Raw genomic sequence first — 23,739 nt, 5'->3', positions numbered from 1 at the left:
CAAAGAGTTATTCAGTACCAAGGCTGAGAGAAACTGGCTGAAGAGTAGAACCTGGTGGCTGGGAAGGATGGGTGTGGGGAGAGGTGAGGAGTCAAGATGTTGGAGAAGTCAACAGGGACCAAGTCAGGACTGCAAGCCTTATTAGGAACTTGAACATTAACCTGGGTCAATGTGGAGCCATTAAGGGTTTTAAGCTAGTGACTAATGTGATCAAATTTGCATTTTAGAAAGATGGCTTTGGTTTGGTTACCCAGGAAACAGTAAATGGGGGGTGGGGGGGTGAGGATGGGAAAGGCAAGACTGAAGGGAGATGAGATGATCATGGCCCTCATAGAGCACTGAGAGGAAATGAACAGAAGATGAATCCAAAAGAAGATCCTTTTCAAGAATGAAAAGGACTTACTTGGTGACAAAGTGGATGGGATGTGGAGAATGACAGAGAAGAGAATGACAGAGAAGAGTTGAGGACTTCCAGGTTTCTATTCTGAGTAACCAGATGGATAGTAGGACCGCTTCACTGAGAGAATGAGTGCAGAAAGAGTAGCTTTGCTGGGAAAGATAAGGAGTTTTCAAGAAAGTGAACTTGATTTGTTTACCCAATAAAGAAGCAGCGTTGTTCAAAAGATAGTTGGACAATAAACAGTCTACATTTCCCCATTTCCTTTTTCATACCCCTATCTTGAATCTCTTTAATCCTATTAAGACCAGCAAAATTCCTGATTTTCTTCATGCTGCTAAAAGTAACCTCGGGTGTGACAGGTTTCTTACCTGATAGCAAAGGGGTCACTGCTTTTCTAGATAAACTTCATGAGTAAATGATAGGACGGGAGTAGGGGAGGAGAAGGGTGTGATAGGATTCAGGACACACTACTCCCCAATTTGGCACCTTGGCATACTGAATATTTTAAGTTGAAGGAGTTTGAGAAAACAGCAGGAGGGAGGGAGAAGGTCAGTGACCTCCCTGGTTCTGTTTTCTCAAGTTCCTTCAGTTTAAAATACTCAACATGCCAAGGTTCCTGTGTCATGTAAAACTTACATTAAATAAATCTGTATGCTTTTCTCCTGTTCATCTTTGTCAGTTTCCTTTTCAGACCCAGCCAGAGACTCTAAGAGGGTTGAGGAAAAAACTTTCTCCCCTACAGGTGCTTGGGAGCGGAAATAATTTGAAAACGAATAAACAAACAAAAAAAGCATATTTTAATAGAGAACACTGCGGCATGTAAATTATATCTCAATAAAGCTGTTTTTTAAAAAAAGTAATAATTTAATGTTTTTAGCTAAATATCTGCTCTTCAACTTTCTGTATACGTATCAGAGTAGAGTATCTTCTCTCTTAAAATGGGCTTTTAATGGTTTTAGCAATCAGACTGATGGTAAGTTCAATTTCTAGTCTGAAATGTATAATTACCAAAGAAATCATATGACAAGATTTTATGGTTTTAAAAAGTAAATGGCATCATTAAAAAATTTACAGCAATACTTTATCTACTAAGATTTCAAATATTGATTTTAAAAATATTAGACCAAGAGAAGGGAAAACAAAAAACATTTATTGTTGATTCAGTGAGTTTAAAGTTTGTAATTAAAAAAAATGTTTTTTAATACTAGCTGAAGTTTATAGTTATTTCATATAGTTTTATTTGGGGTTTCTTAAATTAATTAAAATGGGTATTTATAATTTTTATTATAAAAATTGACAAAATACTTAAAAGTAGAGAGAATAAAATGATGAATACTCATATACTTCATCCATATTTGGCAGTTTAAGATTTTGGTAAATTGGCTTTATCCATTCTCTTTTGTCTTTCTTTGCTATCCAGACAAGTGGAAAATTGCAATTAATATAAACATTTAAATATATATAATAGGAATTAAAACTGTCTATGAAAAAGTTTTTCAGTATATATGATCAAAAGAATGATAGAGACAGGGGCTTCCCTGGTGGTGCAGTGGTTAAGAATCCGCCTGCCAATGCAGGGGACATGGGTTCGAACCCTGGTCTGGGAAGATCCCGCGAGCCACAACTACTGAAGCCCGTGCGCCTAGAGCCCGTGCTCCGCAACAAGAGAAGCCACCGCAGTGAGAAGCCCGCGCACTGCAATGAAGAGTAGCCTAGCCCCCGCTCGCCGCAACTAGAGAAAGCCCACACACGACAACGAAGACCCAATGCAGCCAAAAATAAAATAATAAATAAATAAATTTATGAAAAAAAAATGACAGAGACAGATAATGATAAAAGTATTATTTACTATTATCTATTAATTACCAGTTAAATATTAGAGTATTAGAAATTCTGAAAACTTTTATTTTTTTTAAGATTTTTTTTTAATATGGACCATTTTTTAAAGTCTTTATTGAATTTGTTATAGTATTGCTTCTATTTTGTTTTTTTGGCTGCGAGGTGTGTGGGATCTTAGCCCCCTGACCAGGGATCGAACCCGCACCCCCTGCCATGGAAGGCAAAGTCTTAACCACTGGACCAGCAGGGAAGTCCCTGAAAACTTTTTAAAATAGAGAAGCACTTAATGAAAGAAAAGACCTTGCACCTTAAAAAAAGAAAGAAAAAAAAAAGAAGAAAGAAACTGCACTATAACTGAAAGGCCAAAATGCTGGTGAATAACGTTACCAAGCTCCTTTCATTGTGACTTAGAATCACTTTTTTACAGTAAGGCCAAATTTATTTTTATTTTTAGCTTTTTAAAGAAAAGGAGAGAGTCTGGTGAATTTCCAGCTAAAAAAGGGGAAAAAAAATTGAATACTACAATGTTTATTTGATGAAGAAGTCATAACACAACAGCAAAAAAAGTAAAACAGGGAAATATGTTTCTAAGTATCACTATTATGTTTTCAGATTGTAACAATCCTAGATAATTGTAAAATGTTTTTAGAGTTCCTGCTAATTGGATTAAATTTGTGTACTGTTTCTGTATGGGAATATTTTAAGCTCAAGCATGTCATCTAGGGGAGGAAAAAGATAAAGGATGATCTAAGAATAACTAAAGCAATTAAAAAAATAATCAATGCAACCGATTTTTAAACATGCCCAATATTCAAACTGTATTTTAAACAGGATCCAGCTACTCATATCTTTAAATCTATTAGAATACATTTTCTAACATTAGCAGCTCTCTTGCCTACCTGTAGAATGTGAGTTGCAGCCCTTCACTGTATCCCCTTCCTACTGTTACAGACAGCAAAGCCATAACAAATACTGAAGAAGAGCTATAAAAATGCAAGAACTTCCAGTAATGGTGGTGAAGTGAAGAAGTCTTGAGAACCCTCTGTAGATAACAATTATTCAATCTAAACAAGATATTAAAAATATTTATAGGCACTGGAAAACATCTGAAAGAAAGCATAAGCCAGAAATACGATTGCTCTTGAAAAGCTGCAACTAGAAAGTGTACACTTGTGGGATTAGGGCTTTCTCCAACCTCCCATGATGACAGTGAGGAAGAAGGAGAGGAGAAGAGGAGCTTTACAGACTAGAGATGAAAGACAGCAGAATTTAAGAGGAAACTGAAGGGGGAAATCTGGACGTGAATGAATTGCAGAAGGGTTGAGACACAAAATCTGAGAATAAACTCTACCCAAATGCCTGGTTGACTCCTAAACTCTGCATGCATGAAAAGACCCCAGGGAGTCTAGCAAAAAAGTAGGCAGAGACCAAAGAGGAATCTACTCTTGAAAGACAGAGCTATAATGGATAAGTTCTGCTTTTCTTAAACTGAGTTTATTCCCCCCAACTGTACATAGCTCAGAGAGCAGAAAGCTGAAGACTTACTGGTTTAAGGTGCCAGGGAGTAGAGCCTGAGGCTGGCAGAGTGGCTGGAAATTAAGGGGGAATCTCCAGGTGTAAGGGAACCAGAGACAGTGCCCCCAAATTTGAACACTATCTCTGCCCAAACATTTAGTCTGTCAAATCATACATGTATAAGGAAGACGGGAAAGAGTCAAGCTAAAAAAGCAGCGTATGGAAACCCTAAAAAGTGATAGAGATATTAGCTGCTGCACAACACAGAAGAGACAAATTTGCAGTTGAGTCCAGAAAAGTTAACTGTCTACTACTAGAGTAAAAACCCAACAGTCCAAAACAAAACAAAAACCAAAACCCACAAAGGGAACCCCAGCAATCCTCAACACAACAGAATCCAGAGTTGTTAACTAGCAAAAATACTGGGAAAATGTGACCCATATTTGAGGAAAATAACCCAGTTAATAGAAACTGACTCCAAGCGGCCCAGATGGGGGGTTTAGGAAAGACTTCAAAAGTAGCTTTTGTGATCATATTCAAAGAATCCAAGGAAAACATGGTCTTATTGAGTGGACAGATAGGGAGTCTCTGGAAACTATAAAACAAAGTCCAAATGGAAATTCTAGAGTAAGTATAATAACTAACAATTCTATTGACAGATCAACAGAAATTACCACTCTGAAGAACAAAGATTTAAGAAAAATGAACGGTCTCAGAGATCTGTGGGACAACATAAAGTAGTTCTACATACATGTAATTGGAGTTCCAGAAAGAGGAAATGAGAAAAAAATGGCAGAAAATGCAGTAATGTAAAAGCAAGTTAAAATCTGAAAGGTGAAACGAGTTTGAAACTTTAAACAGGAAATCAACCCTAAAAAATGTTAGGATAATCTCATTTATGGAATAAAATACCTTTCAAAACCATCTCTCTTTTCTTATCAGAGAAAAAAAGTCACCAAAACTATGAATGTTCCTCACAGCAGTTTAGTTGGTTTAAAATTTTAAAGCTGGAGTAATATATTAGTCAGCTATTTGTTTATAATGGCTCCTGAATTATACTATTCTATGTTTAACTTTAGGCATTCAACATCTGTGGTCAGATATACCACTTAGCTCACTGCTTTGAGCCCATGGTTTCTGGAAAAGAATTTCTAAATTTAGAAAGCTAGTTCAAAGGAATGGAAGCTAGACAGACCTCTTCTGGACTTATTTTTATGATACTCAGAGAGAAGCTATGTTTTCTAAATCTCCTCTTATTGCTGGTATTAAGCATCAGCTCATGGGCAGTATAAAAAAATGGTCTGAAGCATACAGCAATTAAACCAGATGCAGAACATGAAAAAAGTAGATAAAAAATTATCTAGAGTAGAAGATGTTTGATACTTGTCCAGCTCCCAAACTGAAAAAGCAACAAACCAAAGCCATTAACAAATGCATACAAGATACCTGTAGTAGGGGTCTGCAGAGCATATTTCTTTACAAAGAGTTTCTGGTGCACTATGTGAAGGCCACTAGTGGGTGTTTAAAGTGAATGATGTAGCACAATTTATATTTGCCTTTTCCAATTTGTTTTATATACTGAAAAAAAAAACTACTCTGGGAGGAAAAATGTCTCCTACTTTTAACATTTCTCAGTTCTTGAGCCTAAGTTTTCCACTCACTGCACCATTCAGTTCTAAGTTCTTATCTGTAACCCTTTCCCACAGTTCTGTACTTAAGCATTTGGGGCTACAATTTTGGCAATATTTATGATGCTAAGGGGAAATGTTAAGGACTATTCTTCAAGTCAGTCAGTACACAAAAATCTAGGAATATTAGAAAATTTAATGTTAAATTTTAACATATAGCAAGTGTCTAATCATGTGAACATTCAGATTAAAGTCTTTCGTGTCTCTTATTTTCTAAAGTAAAGCTTGTGATCAAGTGTGCAGTATGCTTGCACTGCACTGTCATAACGAATTAACATCCACTAAATTATTTACTATTCCACTGGTTCTTAATTTAATCTTACCTAAAAACAGAGGGTTGTTGTGATGTGTTAAAATTAAACCTGGACATGTTTCTCTCAATTATTTTCCTAATCTCGTACATTTTATTATCAATGAAACCTAAGAAAGGTATGGAGGTTTTAAGTGTTAAATTTTCTATTATTTTTTCATTTAAGGGAAAGCATACATGATAACCCCAACCTCAGTTATGTACATTTAGTCTTATTCAGAAGATTGTTAGTAATTTTGAATTCCCATGAGTTTTTAGCTGCTTATAATCCATCTATTTGAAAAATACTGCAATTGTTGGCTTTTCACTAGATTTTTGTTGGACTGAAATTAAATGTTAAAATCTAAGATCAGGAGGAAATGATTAATTGGCCCATGCAAAAAATATATTTTTATGCGTTTAAGAAAGCCAATATAGGGGCTTCCCTGGTGGCGCAGTGGTTGAGAATCTGCCTGCCAATGCAGGGGACACAGGTTCGAGCCCTGGTCTGGGAAGATCCCACATGCCACGGAGCAACTGGGCCCGTGAGCCACAATTACTGAGCCTGCGCGTCTGGAGCCTGTGCTCCGCAACAAAAGAGGCCGCGATGGTGAGAGGCCCGCGCACCGCGATGAAGAGTGGTCCCCGCTTGCCGCAACTAGAGAAAGCCCTCACACAGAAATGAAGACTCAACACAGTCATAAATAAATAAATAAAAAAATAAAAGAACGTGAATTTCTTTAAAAAAAAAAAAAAAAAAAAGAAAGCCAATATACACTGGAGAATCAGAAAAACAAAAATGAATTTAATTTTTATAGTATACCAAAAACTAACTGTAATGGGTTGAATTGTGTTCCCCAAAAAAGTTCTACACATGGTACCTGTGAATATAATCTTATTTGAAAATTGGGTCTTGGGTTTCTCTGGTGGCGCAGTGGTTAAGAGTCCGCCTGCCAATGCAGGGGACACGGGTTCGAGCCCTGGTCCGGGAGGATCCCACATGTCGCAGAGCAACTAAGCCCGTGCACCACAACTACTGAGCCTGTGCTCTAGAGCCCGCAAGCCACACTACTGAGCACGTGTGCCACAACTACTGAAGCCCGCGCGCATAGAGCCCGTACTCCGCAACAAGAGAAGCCACTGCAATGAGAAGCCTGCACACCGCAACGAAGAGTAGCTCCCACTCACCACAACTGGAGAAAGCCCGTGCGCAGCAACGAAGACCCAATGCAGCCAAAAATAAATAAATTAAATAAATTAAAAAAAAAAAAGAAAATTGGGTCTTTGCAGATATAATCAAGTTGAGATGAGGTCACACTGGATTAGGGTGGGTCCTACATCCACTGACTTGGCATTTTATGAGAGAGGAAAGAGATTTGGATGCAGAGGTAACAGAGAAGAATGTGAAGATATGAAGAAAGTGATGTGAAGATGGAGGCAAAGATTGAAGTGAAGGCATTTATAAGCCAAGGAATGCCAAGGATTGCTGGGATACACCAGAAGCCAAGAAAAGGCAGTAAGGGTTCTTCCCTAGAGACTTTAGAAAGAGTATGGCCCTGCCAACACCCTAATTTTGGACTTTTTGTCTCCAGAACTGTGCAAGAATAAATTTCTGTTGTTTTTAAGCCACTCAGTCTGTGGTGCTTTGCTCTAGCAGCCCTCGGAAACTAACATACTAATGCACAAATAACAATATAGATTTGAACCTGATTTTTTAAATTGAGGGAGACTTACTTTCCCCTAGGTTATATGTACCCAGCATATCAGAAAGAGAATAGGTAAATTTCTAGGGAACTGATTGGCTCAAAATCACCTTGGATGATTTTTTTCTAACATTTGTCTGAGTATACCTTAAGAGGATAAAATAATATATCTAAAGAACAAAGAAAAAGTTAACATTTTTGCTGAACTGAACAATGTACTGATTTGGTAACCTTCAAAATACTGGTCAACATATTTACTTAGCCCCAAGAAACAACTCTAAATTGGTTTAATAAAGCAAATTAAACTTCACATAGGAAAATCACATTACTGGAATAATGAGGTTTTCAAAAGGACACAAAGGAAGTTTCTTTGTTTTTTTTTAACTTCATAAAAATTAACTTTAATGTGAAAAAAATTAATCAAAGGTTCCAAAGACTTGATTGCGAACTAACTTGCTGGGGGGGGTGAGGAAGGGGGGGGAAAGTATTTCTTTTTTCCAGTTTCAGTGGCATTAAAGTCATACTATTAATAACTAAACTTTTATTTTCTGAATTTGTAAAGTTGAAGGCATTCTAAGTTTCCAAAGTAAATGTAATTATATACAATTTACAGTTAAACTATTCCTACAAATATAAAACATTTATAGGAATCGTAAGGAAAACTTTATTTTTGCTATTCATTTTTTAACAAGCATTTATGGAATGTCTAAGTGCCAAACACTACTAGGCATGAGAATTCAAAGATACACAGGGCTCAGTTCCATTCTTTATGGAGTATACAGTCTAATGACAAGGTAGACAGTAAAAATGGGACATGTTCTATAAAGAGATACGAAGAGAATAAAGGAGCTTAGTCAAAGGATCAGCCTAGGAAACCAAGGGAAACTTGACGGAGAACCAACATTTGAACAAACTCTTTGACAAGCAGGAATTTTTCAGATGAAAGGGGAAGGTAGAAATAGAAGAGAAATTCCAGGAAAATAGAAAAAAAGAAAGCTATGGAATCCTGAACAGATTTGACACATCCAGAGTTGCTTGGAAATTTTTTATGGCTAAAGCATAAGGTAAGTAACATCAAGTATTGAGAGACGAGGCTGGAGAGAGGCTAAAGAATTTAGACTTTGTGTCCCACTTCACAGGGCACCAACTGCACTTTTCAAACTGGGAGTTCCATGAGACACAAAGACCATATAGGAAACTGCTACAGTAACCCAGGAAAGACATGCTGAGGGTCTGGACTAAGGCAGTGTCAGTGGAATGGGAGAATAGACTGGATTCCAGAATCATTTCTGGAATCAAATCATGATGCTCTGCTAATAAGGGACAGAGAAGAATCAAAGATGGTACTGAGGCTTCTGGTGAAGGGATCTGAGGTGATCAACAAAGAAATGGAATATAAATTTGGGCAGGCAGGAGAAGTGGGGAAGTGGGGAAAGATGAAGGTAGTAAAATGTTAGTTTAAGATATATGCAAGACAAGAAGAAAATTTTCTAGTAATGACAATACTCAGTCTTTGTATTTTTTACTGCATATGAAGTACTTTTACATACATTCTCTTGGTTGACAGAACAACCCAGTAAGATAAGAGCATTTCACAGATAAGAAAACCAGAGCTCAAAAGGTGAGGTGACTTGTTACAGGCTACTCAGCTAGCAGGCTACCAGGCTAGAGTCAGAAAAAAAAATCAGAGTCCTATCTAGTCTTTCAAAAGCCACTCCATGCCATAGATAAATTATGGTTAGTTTCCAATTGTCATTGGTGTCTTAGCATTTTGCTGCTTCCCACTGAGCTGATTTTATTTAATCATTGTTGAGTCCAGAATCACCTAGTCCACACTGGCACTTGAAGTTATGACAATACCCAGAGGAAAAAAATTTAGTTAGAATCACATTACTGGAAAAAATCTTAGACCATTAAGTGTTAGGTCTTTCAGTTCTTCTGATGGAGGAATTCTATGATAAGTTCCCAAAGTAACCTCCAGAAATAATTACAGTTTCAAAGGGTTCCATGGTCTAATTAATTTGGGAATTAATTGCTTTAGATTGCTTTATTGCACAATTTCACAAAGCCTTTAATATTCTAATGTACACTGAAAATTTCTAGGAGTATAATTAAGGATACAGTGTTCCCCAAACGTATTTGACCACTGAACATTTCTCCCAAACCTTTTTTTCTTTTTGGCTGCACTGCATGGCTTGTGGGATCTTAGTTCCCCGGCCAGGGATTGAAGCCAGGCCCTTGGCAGTGAGAGCATGGAGTCCTAACCATTGGACCGCCAGGGAATTCCTTCCCCCAAGCTTTTAATTTAGAGTATCTTATGGGACTAGCATTCTATAGAATACACTTTGAAATACTGCTCAATAAAACTATTTAAGCAACATACCAACAAATACAAATTAAAGATAATAAATACAAACAGTACATTAGTGCTGAGGGAATGCAGAATAAAAAGGAGGGATGACAATTTGTGGAAGTAATTGGGCAGTTTCCTGCCAAATATACTATTAATTTTGCAATGAAATTTAGGCAGTAATATGAACTAGGAATACATGTGCTTACCAGTAGAAATCTTTTAAATTGCTGATTGATGCAATAATAAAATAAAAATTTGGGAGACTTCCCTGGTGGTGCAGTAGTTAAGAATCCGCCTGCCAATGTGGGGGACACGGGTTCGAGCCCTGGTCCGGGAAGATCCCACATGCCGTGGAGCAACTAAGCTCTAGTGCCACAACTACTGAGCCTGCGCTCTAGAGCCCATGAGACACAACTACTGAGCCCGCGTGCTGCAACTACTGAAGCCCATGCACCTAGAGCCCATGTTCTGCAACAAGAGGAGCCAAGCAATAAGAAGCCTGCGCACGGCAACAAAGAGTAGCCCCCACTCGCCACAACTAGAGAAAGCCTGCGTGCAGCAACGAAGACCTAACGCAGCCAAAAATAAATAAATAAATTTAATCAAAAAAAGTTTTATTACCATAACTTATAATTTTAAAAAATTTAATTGCCTATACTTGGGGGAGTAAATAATTAATTTCTCTTATACTATTAAGATGGTTAGGTTTTATAGCCTTCTGAAACTTCATCAAAGCTTCTTGTTCTTACTTATTAATTAATGACTGCTTCAAGGTTTCATATGGTCTTTAATCCATCAGAATTTCATTGTAGTCTCAGGTAAAAATCTCATTATTACAGATTCCATTATGAGGAAGGGATCTATATAATAAACTTGTTTGCAAATGTCCCATTCTGAGGTTATGATTTGTCATAATGAATTTTTGTAAAGAATGATTTACACACCAAATGCTTCCTCTTGATTATCCTCTTAAAATAATCATCCTATATTACCGAAGACCATAAGTGGTATTCTGTTTGCAGCCTAGAACAGAGCTAAGAGCTCCATAATTCTGCCTGGTGATCAAGTCCTTTAACTTCCTTAGTCCTTTCCTACTTCAAACATTCCTACTTAACAAATCTAACTGAACTCCAAATTACTACAATGTAGAGAGACCTGGGAAAATGGAAGGAAAATGTAAGAATCTGAGTTCCTCCAGTTTACTAAATTCAGGCTTTCTATTCATTCATTGATTCATTACAGAGAGCCTTCATGTACTCCTGCAAACTATAAATCTGATTTCTAATAATACATGCTTCATAACAAAATCATGATATTAAATAGAATTTTTCTTTAATAAAACATTCTTTTAAAAACTAAAGAAATAATAATAGTATTAATGCATGTCTTATTTTGTATTTATGGGGTTAGTTCATTAAATAGAATATCTTTATTATCTCATTCATTATTTAAAATTTTTGAAAAAAATTTGATGTTTTTTTAGGACATATTATCCATAATCCAAAGCAGACATCATTAGATACATAAGATATTTAAAAGTAAACCACCTGGAGCTACACTATTGAATAATAATTTATACAGACTAAGGTTCCCTTTTCCCTAGTTAATTTCAGTGCATAATAGGAAAAGAGGGGAAAAAAGCAGAACCTTTTCTTTTTGGTGTTTTTTAAATTGAGTATTTTAATCAAATGGGGAATTTTTACTAGGATTACTATAGTTCACTGCTTCTAAAGTAACAGTAAGCAGTTCTATAGACGTAGTTGCAAACTTAAGCTACGAAAATTAGGTGATTAATCTTCTCCATTACTTTGGCGTTATCCCCACACTGGTTCCTTATGTAAGTCCCTGAATCTGCTGAGGTCCCAAAATGGAGACTTGGATGCATAAATACAAGGTTGTTTCCAAACATTCGACCATGTAAACAAAAAGTAAGGGCACAAGAAAAAAATATCTGATGATTGCTTTAAAATTCACTATTGAAACTGGAGAAAATATGCCACTCTTCTGTAGATTCATTTACATTTGCTTCTTAACTAGAAAAAGAAAATAGATACAGACATGTTCATGAGCGCTCACATAATGATTCACAAATGAATTGGTAAAAAACTGTAACACACTTGAATATTTTATAAGTAGAAGAAAGTTTTCTTACCTTCAGAAGTTCAAAGTAATGTAGACAGTGGTAAACAGGAGCTAGAAGTAGCCTGGGTAAAACATACTGAACAGCTTCTTTGAAACCTTCGCCTATTGACTAGAAAACAAAGTGATTTAATTTTTAAGTTTACTTTTCAGACATCATATATCTTGATCTAAAAACTACTATACCTGCAAATAGAGTGCTGCTCCAGGCTTTGATAACTGACTAAGGAAACGATCATGAAAACCAGGTCGTAAAATATCTCGAGCGTATGATTCATATGGATCAAATGCCAGTTCCTTAGAAAATAAAGAAGGCAAAACATAAATAATCTTTCTCCAAGGTAAAGTATAAATGACCTACCACCATAAACACAAAAAGATTAAATTATGGGCACATCTATGCCTGCACAATTATATATTTCTTTTAAAGCCTCTAAACAAAATTACATTGCTATTAATTTTAACAGAATAAACCTAATATTCTCAATTAAGAAAGTAAATCAATTCTTTCTGATGAATAATGGGATTCTTATATGTTATGACACCTCTCATGAAAGGGTTCTAGTAGAGTATCATCAACAAACATAGTCAAAAGAATGGGGGGATTTTTAGATCTGGAAAACTAAGTGTAGCCTGAATAATAAAGAACATAGATATCCACAACCAGGTGAAGTATAAACATTTAGAATATTGGTTCCAGACATTTATTTTCTCATGGTTATTTCTTGTTCATAGACTTACTTACACATTCTGCAAGCCAGAGGTAATTGTTTATATCATCTAAAATTCATTGGCACATTTTTCACAAAACAATTAAATAACAATTTAATCCAAATTGCCAAAAAATTTTACCATCATCAATCATTAATAAACTAAACAATTCTAAAGGTTAGAATCTACTGGTTTTGATGATTCCTGAGGAAAAAAAGAGTAGGTATTGTGATTTTATCAGGAGGTAGGATTTCTACTCTCCACCATCCTGCGTTCTATTCCAGGTAAAAATAAAAAGCCCAAAACCCCAAACTATTATGAAGATGGTGCTACAGATTCTAGCAAGAGCTCATTTCTATGAAGGGTAATTCTAGAAAGAGGAAGAGGACATCTAGTGGAGGACTGCAGAAGAATGAAGTTAGGAGTGAATGACAGAACAAATGATGTTTATTTTTAAATTACCCTTAATGTTGTTTCTCAGACTGTTTTCTTTAAGGAAAGACTCAATAATAACAACACAAGATCAGAAATCAGAAGACCCCAGTTCTGTTCTCTGTGAAATGCAATATGGGATATAAAGTTCCAAGTCATCCTAAATTCCTTGAGCCATTTCAATTCCTTCAACTGTCTTCTCAACTGAAAATTTCTGTAATAATATAACAATGGAAATTGCAGTCCATTGCAGATCTTACAGGAATGGATAGTAGGTTTTCAACAATAACAGCAGGAAGGAGTCAGGTATGAATAGACTGGATGGGAGAGAGGAATAAAAATGTGATTGGATGCTTATAGCTTGGGTCTCTTGAATTCATGAACTTATATAGAACAGATAATGTTTGTCCTCCTCCCCTTTCAATAAACTCTAATTTATTATAGAATTTTTATGACAATTACACATATAAAGTAAAGACTATACAGACAGCGTAGTGGCTTAAAAGCATGACTCTAGCATCAGAGAGACCCAGGTTCCACTTCTGATTGTACTACTTACTAGCTGTGTGCCCTCTGACAAACTATCAACACTTACTCTCTCTAAGCCAAGTTTCCTCATTGGAAAATGTAGATGATATCTACTTCAAGGAGTTGTTTTAGGAATTAAATGAGATACATGCAAAGTGCTTGCAACAGCGTATGCACATAATAAGAGGTGAATAAATGGTATCTAGTATTATCATTCTAAAATAGCTAATTTCAAGAGAGAAAAAAGTTTACAACTAACTGGAAATCTAAGCTCTCATCACGTAGTTTTATTCTTGAGGATAAATTTGTAGAATGGCAAGCACTTCTAAGAATCCTCGTATAAATTAATAGATAATATTATGATCAGTTTACTGGTTAAATGCAATACTTATAAGATTCATTTAAAAATTTAATTATTGATACACACAACTGTGTACTAACAGTTAAAAATATAGACTATTCTAAACATACAGAAAAGTAAAGAAAACAGTTTAACAACCATATTCACCATCTAGCTCAAAAAAAGCTCAACATTTTATAACACTTCACCTTTTTTTTTTTTTTTAAAGAAATAAAACAGTACAGATGTAATTGATCCTCCTGCGCTCCCTTTCAGAAGCTGATTTCCTCTCTTGATAATCCCCAGAGGAAATCACTATCTTGAATTTGAATTTTATTATTTCCAAGTATATTTTTATATCATAATTACATATGTATCAAGAAATAAGGCAATGTTTTCAAATTTTATATAAATATTGTAAAATACATAGTAACAATAAATTCTTCTGCAATTTGGTTTTTATATTCAAAGTTGTTTTAATGATTTATCCAATTTGATTCATATAGTTCCTTACAGTTCATTTATTTTAAACTCTGTATAATATCCCACTGTATAAATATATCTTTTTTTAGGTAAATTTTTTACTCTGAGATAATTTAGATTCACATGTCGTTGTAAGAAATAATATGGAAAGATCCTGTCTGTCTGCACACTACCCAGTTTTCCCCAGTGGTAACCTCTTACAATAGTACAATATAGTGCAATATCACAACCTGGCCATTGATATTGATGTAGTAAAGTATAAAATATTTCCATCACCACAAGGATGGCTCTTGTTGCCGCCCTTTTATAGCCACACCTTCCTCCTTCCCATCATAGCCTCTTTAGCCCCCAGCAACCACTGATGTATTCTGCATCTCAATAGTTTTTTCGTTTCAAGAAAGTCATATAAAAGGAATTACACAGTATGCAACCTTTTGGAATTGCTGGATCATATGGTAATTCTTTAACTTTTTGAAGAACTGTTTTCCATAGCAATTGTACCATTTTATTTACATTCCCACCAGCAAAGTTTGAAGGTTCTAATTTCTCCACATCCTCTCCAACACTTGGTATTTTCCTTTCTTTTTAAAAATTTAATTCTAGCCATCTTAGTGTGTGTGAAGTGGTATTTCATAATGGTTTTGATTTGCATTTTACTTATGACTGATGATGCTAAACATCTTTTCATGTGCTTGTTGGCCATTTTTATATATTCTTTGGAGAAATTCCTATTCAAATCCTTTGACCGTTTAAAAACTGAGTTGTCTTTTTTGTAAGAGTTCTTTATATACACTGAATATATCAGATATTATCAGATTTGCAAATATTTTCTCCCATCCTGTGTGCTGTCCTTTCACTTTTGATGGTACTCTTTGAAGCACAAAAGTTTTACCTTTTAAGTCTAAATTATGTATTTTTTTCTTTTCTCACTCATGCTTTTGGTGTAATATTTAAGAATCCTTTGCAAAGTCAAGGTCATGAAGACTTAGCCATGCTTCCTCCTAAGAGTTTGATAATTTTAGTTTATATTAAGTCTCTGATCCATTTTGAACTTATGTATATATGGTGTGAGGTAAGGAGTTCAATTTCATTCTTTTGTGCTTCTCATAATTTTATGTTTTTTTGTGTGTGTGAACAAAAGTTTAAAATTTTTAATCTCTTCTTTTATGGTTTGTACTTTCTATGTATTCTTTAAGAAACCCTTCCTACTTCAAAGTGATAAATATGTTCTCCTGTATTTTCTTCTGAACTTCTAAAGTTTTGCTTTTCATTTTTAGATTTTATTTAAACTACTGAGAATTTTTCCTGTATGATGTGAGCTAAGGAAGGAATATTTTCTTTCCACATGGAAAACCAGTTTTGACCCAGCATCATTTATTAATTAGTTTGTTATTTCTCTACTGATTAAAAAGTAATCTCTGTCACATATTGTGTGTATGTGTATTTTTTTTCAGGGTGCTCTATTCTGTTCCACTAATTGTCTATATCTACAACTAATACTGTGGCTTTGTAATAAATCTTAAAATCTGATAGGACAAGTCCCCTCAACTTGTTCTTCCTCAAAATTGTTATTTTTGTCCCATCATTCTTCCACATGAATTTTAGGATCAGCTTGCTGATTTATAGATTATTCGGGGCCAACTGCATCAATACAATATTGAGTCTTTCCATGAACATGGTATTTCCATTTATTCAGATTTTCCTTATGAATATCATTATTTTATGATTTTCTTAACAAAAGTCTTGCATATATATGTTTATTGGGTTTATTTCTGAATACCTTATAGTTTTGTTTCTAGAGAGAATGGAGCCTTTTTCCTTTAATATTATACATTCACTTGGTTGGAACTGAGTATAGTAATGCTAGCAATTTTTATGTTGGTCTTTTATCTAGCAACTATACTGAACTTGCCTAATAGTTACAACACTATATACATTTTCTTATATTTGCTGTGTAGACAATTATGTTGACTACAAATAGGACAATTTTGTCTTTTTATTCTTTTTCTGTCTTTTGGCTAGTATCTCTATTAGAGTGCTGAAAAGAAGTAGTGAGTGGCATTCTCCTACAGCTTAGTCATTAAATATATCTTTTATAGGTTTTTGATAGATATCCTTTATTAGATTAAGAAAGGTTCCTTCTAGTCCTACTTTGCTCAACATTTTAAAGAAATTCCTGAATGAATGTTTTTCTATGCTCTTTCTTATTTGTTGAGATTTTAATGTTAATGTGAAATATTACATTAACTTTTTAAAAATTTCAAACCACTTAAGAGTAAACTTCCTAAGATATATCATACTGGCCACAGTTTTTATTTAGATTATAAACTGATTAATTTTCTTTGCCAGTTGTGTCAGTATGTGAGAGTGGTTCATATTATTTTCTTGTATTATTCTCATCCAGTTTTGATAATACATGTATTGATATATAATCCTAAAAATTGAGTTGCCCTTTGTGTCCCTATTTTTTATCTTCCTTATGAATCTATTTTGTGGTTTTCTTAACAAAAATCTTGCGTATGTTTATTGGGTTTACTTCTGAATACCTTATGGTGCTATTTCTAAACTGAATGGAGCAGGGGACAATTTTCAAAAGAGTAAGATTAACTGTTTCTTGAAGACTGGTAAAACTCCTAACACTTAGTGTATGCCTCATGTCATTTGTTGAAACATAGATTTGATTATTCAATTTTTAATGGTTTTTAAGTTAATTAGGATATCTATTTCTTAAGTCAATTTTCCTATTTTATATTTTTCAAAAAGTTAACCACTCAATCCCAGTTCTCAAAATTTTTCAAATGGATCTCAGCATTCCTGAATGATTTAAAAAGTTGCAATCTGTAGTTATAACTTTTTCTTCCTAATATTTATGCTTTTCCTTTTTTCTCCCTTGATCAACATCATTAGAGGTTTTGTTCTATCTGTTGTGTGCTTTCTAGTTCATTAATTCTGTTCTTCTATTACTTCCTTTATGTTGTTTCTATTATTATCATCTCTCAAATTTACCTTATCTTTCCTGTTTCTTGGCTTGAAACCTTTACTCATTTATTTTTAGTTACATCTACTTTTTAAAATATATGTCTAAAACTGTAAGTTTTTCTTTATGCATTGCTTTAGTTGCATCTTACAGGGTTTTGTATATAATACTTTCACTTTTGCTCAATTTCAAGTATTTTGTAATTTTCATTGTCACTGCCTCTTTAATCCATGAGATATTTAGAAATTCATTTTTAAGATTTCCTAGTATTTTAAAAGCTTTTTATTGCGATTTCTAATTTAATTTCATATAGTCAGAAAAGATGGTTTGTATGCTATTATGTAATATTTGAGACTTCCTTTTTTATCTAATACTGTAACCAATTTTTGTAAATATAACTGGTATCTTGAAATGAATCTAGAATCATCCATATATACATAATCAAACCTGTTTATTTTCTTATTTTAACTTCTATAGCCTTAATCTTTTTTCTGTTTGTGATAGAGATGTGCTACAATTTCCTATCGTAATAGTAAATTTTTTTCCATTTCTCCTTGTAATTCTGTCAGTTTCTATATTTTGAGGCTTTATAATCAGGTACACATACATTCATGATTGTTATATTTTCATGACATTGTCCCTTTTCCTATTTAGGTAGTGTTCCTCTCTACTCTAATGTCCTCCCCATCAAGCTTACTTTTCCTAATTATATCAATTGATATTTATATACTAGCTTCCCTTTATTTGTTTTCATATGTTGACCTTTCAATCCCTTTATTTTAAATATTTCTGTGGTTCTGTTTTGGGTGTGTCTCTACAAGCTGCAGAAAATGGACTTTTAAAAATAAAAATTAAGTACTTTCTTTAAATAGGCGAGTTTCATCAGTTTACATATACTGAGTTACTAACATAGTAGTATAATGTAGTTGGATTTATTTGTATCATATTACAGTCAGCCCTCTGTATCTGTGGGTTCCACATCTGCTGATACAGAAGGCCAACTGTACTATGCCATTTTAAATGAGGTTACTTGAGCATCCACAGATTTTGATGTTGGAGAGGGGATTTCTGGAACCAATCCCCCATGGATACCAAGGGATGACTGTAGTTTGTTTTCATTATCACTGTTTTTCTTTACTTCCTTATTCTTTCCTATTATCAGTGGAAAAGATTAAAAAGTGTTCCTACAGTTCTTGTACATTGTAAGATATAGGTAGTATTTCTATTCTTTTGGTGATTTTCCTAAATGTTTTAAAATCAAATATAGTTTGTTATTATCTATAAATTTTTCTAAATTTTAAAGAGAATTTACAGTTGTTCAGTTTTTCTTGTCTTCTGAATACAAGCCCATTTTATGTGCTGAGAAGTTTAGTTTACCTACCCCTTTAAATTAAAAAAAAAAAATAGTTTGGTTTTAAAAATATTCAGTAGCTTGGGCTTCCCTGGGAGCAAAGCAGTTAAGAATCCACCTGCCAATGCAGGAGACACGGGTTCGAGCCCTGGTCCGGGAAGATCCCACATGCTGTGGAGCAACTAAGCCTATGCGCCACAACTACTGAGCCTGCACTCTAGAGCCCGCAAGCCACAACTACTGAGCCCGTGCACCACAACTACTGAAGCCCACACACCTAGAGCCCGTGCTCTGCAACAAGAGAAGCCACCACAATGAGAAGCATGTGCACCACAAAGAAGAGTAGCTCCCGCTCTCCGCAACTAGAGGAAAGCCTGTGCCCACCAACGAAGACCCAACACAGCCAAAAATAAATAAATAAGATAAATAAATTTATTAAAAAAAATTCAGTAGCTTATAAAATTTACTACTACATTTCTCAGCATTAGCTCTTGTATTCCTCAACTTTCCTCTGAGTACAACTTTCCCTCTTGCTGAAGAACATCCTTGTTTTTGAGTCTAGTTATGTATATTCCTTTTTTCTTTTTATACTTTATGACTTCTGTATGTTTGAAGCAACACTGAGGGGCTGTAGTGAAGCTTAAACTTAGCATATTATCTTGCCTGCAAGTCTTAAATTTTTTGTTTTACAAACTCGACCCTGAGTTACAATAAAAGATATAGTTGATTTTGGAATGAGAACAAAGCAAGAGCTAGAAATTTCAGAATGGCTATCAATACTAACTTATAAGGGCTAACTCAATATTTTAGCAGTTGAAATATCAAGTAGAAGGTTACCATTTTTCTACCCCTATGATATCTGAATCATCTAGGTCCTGGACTTGATTTTCCTATTCACTTCATCCCTCCTATTCTAAATAATTATGCACAGTTATCATATATTGAGTAGCTGTATGAAGCTGGTTAGCTAAATATTTCAGGAAAGTTATTTAACTTTCAAAAAATCCTGAGTCCTATTACTATCTTTCTTTTACAGATATAGATAGAGAGGCTTAGAGATGTGAAGTAAATTGCCCACGGACACATACAACTACTAAGTAGCAGATTTTAGACTGGAACACAAGTAGTCTGACCTCAGGTCCAAGTTCTGTGGCCTCTTCATTGATAAGATAGCCAATTAAGTGCCAGCTGTGGGATCTGTTTTTTATAATGATGAGAAACTACTTTTTCTAAGTTTCGTGAGATAATGGAAACAAATGTTGACGATGACCCTTTGAGGAAGAGGCAATACAGTTGAGTAGTCAGCAGTTAATGTCTATGTTCGCTGGAAACAAGAATCCAGATTCCAATTTTAATTCAAATGTCGGGCCTTCTAGATGCAGACTTTTTTGGTGTATAATTACTTACCTCTGCTAAGTCTTCAAAGCAACTTCCTACTAATGGATGGGGACTGCCTTCATCCGTCATTTCTACAGTATCTTCTATATGGCCCAGTAACTTTACACTAAGTTCATGTATATCCACTATACGACTAAATATATTTTCTACATCCTGTTGGGATGAAAAACACATTAATTCAGTTAGGTTGTATAATAAAACAAATTTTGAGCCAATAAGTCATTTTACAATCATGAAATTTAACATGGCAGATACAGTGAGAAATTTTAACAACTTACAAATATAAGTAAGAGACAAAGAATTCCTTTGGCAATGAAGTATAGTTTGCAAAATACATTTCTCTAGGTCACAGGTTCTCAAACTTTTTGTTCTCAGGACTCCTTCACACTCTTAAAAATTATTGAAAACTCCAAAGGGCTTTTGCTTAGTGTATTAGAAATTATTTACTATCAACATTTACTATATTAGAAATTAAAACCAAGAAAATCATAAAACATTTAATTCATTTAAAAATAACAATAAAGAGTTCGTTTATGAAAAGTAACTATATTTTTCCAGAACAACCAAAAATCTTGGTGAGGAGAATGGCACTGTTTTACATTTTTGCAAATCTCTAACACCTAGTTTAATAGAAGATAGCTGGCTTTTCATGTATATTTCTGCATTCAATCTGTTGTGATACGTTGCTTTGGTTAAAGCATATGAAGAAAATCTAGCTTTACAAAGACATGTAGTTGGAAAAGGCAGTAGTCTATTCAAATAACTGTGGATACCCTTTTCTTTTTCTGCATAGTTTCTTTACTGAGATATGTCACGTACCATAAAATCCACCCTTTTAAAGTGTACTTTCACATATTCACAGCCTGTTCAATCGTCACTACCATCAAATTCTAGAACATCTTCATCACCTCAAAAAGAAAGGCTGTATCCAGTAGTAGCCCTCTCCATTCTTCCCCTACACACCCATCCCCAGTCTCTGGCAACTACTAATCCACTTTCTATCTCTATGGATTTGCCTAGTCTGGAAATTTCATATATATGGAGTGAATATCTTTTTATGATATTATACAAGTCAATAAATGGTAGCTTCTTAAAGGTTAGTTGCAACATAGAATCTGAAACTATACAAATTTTGTACATTAAAATCCACTGGTTTATTTTGAACTTTGAATGGATGTTTTACCCAGGTGTGATTTTGTAGTGGAATTGCTAGGTTGTATGGCTAGCTTATGGTTAATATTATATGAAATTATCAAATTCTTTTCCTAAATATTTATACCAGATTACATTCTCACAAGCAATGTGGGAATTTTACATTCCCAAAAGCAGTTGCTCTACATTCTTTTCAACATCCAGTATTGTCAGTCTTTTTAATTTTAGCTTTTCTAATGAGTGTGTAGTAGTGTCTCATTATGGTCTTAATTTGCATTTTCCTTATGACTATTAATGTTGAGCATCTTTTGATGTGCTTTTTGGTCATTGGTATACCTTCTTTTATAAAGTGTTTAAATTTTTTGGCAACCTAAAATATCAGGCTGTTTTTCTTATTACTGAGAAGTGCAAAAGTTCTTTATATATTCTGAATACAAACCCTTTGTTAGATATATGTAATTCAAACAGGTTCCTACAATCTGTGGCTTACATTTTTATTTTTCTGACAATGCTTTTCAAAGAGCAGAAGTTATTTTCATTTTAATGAAGTCTAACTCATTAATTTTTAATTTTATGGTTCTTGATTTTTGTGTCCTAAGAAATCTTTGCCTATTCTTTACCACTTTCTGTTTTTAAACAACTTTATTAAAATATAATTTACATACCATGCAATTCATCCTAAAGTGAACAATTCAATGGTTTTTTACTATATTTACAGATTTGTGCAACTCAAAATCTACTCCTTTATTTTTTAACGTCTGCTCATTGCCATAACATTGAGTGAATACCAGTCTCAGCCTCTGTTGTGAGCACCACTTCTCCATCAGTCACCTGTGACTATGTAGCTACAGTTCTAGAAATTACTAGAATGCAACTCCCTTAGACAATCTCAACTGTTCTCATTTAGCATTTCTCCAGGACCCAATCAGGTTGGTTTAATTACTACTGTAAGATCAGTAGTCCCTTCTCTAATTTTCAGTTATTGGCACCTTCCTTTGTGCTCCCCAAAATACTGCTGTCATACTTCTGTTTATGGTAATTACCACAATGTATTGCAATTTAATTTAAAGTTTACATTTCTGTCTTGACTGGACTAAACTTGACAGAAGAAACGGTTTTTTATTCATCTTTGAATCCCCATTGCCAAGTATGGCATCAAAAATATAGGCAGCCCTGATGAAGTGTTGGTTCAATGATGCAAATGAGTCAAATTAAACACAGAAATCTTCCACCTAAACAAGAGGCTTTATTCTTTGGAGTACATGGAAGAGTCTGTGAATTCATTTGTACTTACACAATCAGTCTAGTTTCGATTTTGTCTTTTAATTTCTGATGTTTAATTTATCACAACTGTTGTAGCAACTTTATTTTTGATCACAGTCATGATGAATTAAATCCCACTACTTTTAAAAAATGGACTAATTAGCAATCATGAACTATACAAGTTCAAATTTGAGTGGTCATGTAAAATTAACAACACATGCAATGATATACATTTATTCAATGATACTTACATTAGCTGAAAACAATTTTGAATTGGAGACAAAGGGCTCTCTAAAAACTTTTATAATTAAATTAAGTTCCCTTATGTATTGTCGAATTTCTGCCATAAATGCTTTTACCAAATCATAATAAGTTTGCTCTCCTGAGGTGGAAGGCTCTTCATCAGTTAAAGATAATATATTTATATCTTCTACATCTTGATGAAACATATCCATCAATACCTATAATCAGAGATATAAGAAAGTATAATAAAATATGAATCTATAGTCCAACTTGAAGTTAAGCACCCTAAGCTATTATTTGAATACAGTTCTTAAATGATAATAAGCAGACACACAATTACCTCTTCTTGGATATAATGCCATTTCCCCCTCCACAGCTTCTCTAAGACAAAATTCTACATCAGGTATCACAAACTGCCTCTTCCAAGTTCTCTGACAATACAAGTATCTGTCTGTCTGTCTGTCTCTCTTGTTAACCGTATATTACTTCTAATTTGTTTCCAAATCTTGTCTTGGATTTCTCTCAGTTTCCTCTGTTTCATAACCTTGGCATCACCACTTCATTCCAGGGCCCCACATAATTCATAGTTGAATAATTCCTACGTTTGTTGGTGATTGATCAGAATAAGTCCTGTTTTTTTCCAAGAAGTCTACTATTACTACTCCTGCTAAACCTTCTTTTCCCTCCTGTGAACTTCGACATCATTATCCCTATAACACAATGAAATATTTTATCTTGTATTACTTTCTGCTTGTTTCACAAATATAAGTACCCTTTCATCAAATCTACAGTCTCGTTCTATATTTCTCTTGCATCTCTTCTCTGTCTGAGCACGTACTACATACTCAGAAACATTTTATCAATTCATTTAAAAGTATCAAATATTTTATATTCATTGAAAAATAACTTTTAAAATCAAATACTCATTCATTAAA

The 23,739-nt window shown here is 34.3% G+C and overlaps 1 protein-coding gene across 2 annotated transcripts in view; it reads right to left on the bottom strand.

Moving 5' to 3' along the window:
- The window catches only part of SOS1 (SOS Ras/Rac guanine nucleotide exchange factor 1), a 152,671-nt gene that overhangs the window by 44,625 nt on the left and 84,307 nt on the right, over positions 1-23,739 (bottom strand). For both annotated transcript variants that reach the window (XM_057557788.1, XM_057557789.1), the window contains exons 5-8: positions 22,813-23,022; positions 20,156-20,299; positions 12,113-12,223; positions 11,940-12,038 (exon numbers count right to left, since the gene is read on the bottom strand). In XM_057557788.1, coding sequence (XP_057413771.1) covers positions 11,940-12,038; positions 12,113-12,223; positions 20,156-20,299; positions 22,813-23,022 — 564 coding nt within the window. The remainder of the gene's footprint in view (positions 1-11,939; positions 12,039-12,112; positions 12,224-20,155; positions 20,300-22,812; positions 23,023-23,739) is intronic.

Source organism: Balaenoptera acutorostrata, chromosome 12, assembly GCF_949987535.1.
Source record: "Balaenoptera acutorostrata chromosome 12, mBalAcu1.1, whole genome shotgun sequence".
Classification (NCBI taxonomy): Eukaryota; Metazoa; Chordata; class Mammalia; order Artiodactyla; family Balaenopteridae; genus Balaenoptera; species Balaenoptera acutorostrata.
The sequence above is the reverse complement of the archived record's forward strand: the minus strand, read 5'-3'. Positions and strand labels throughout refer to the sequence as shown.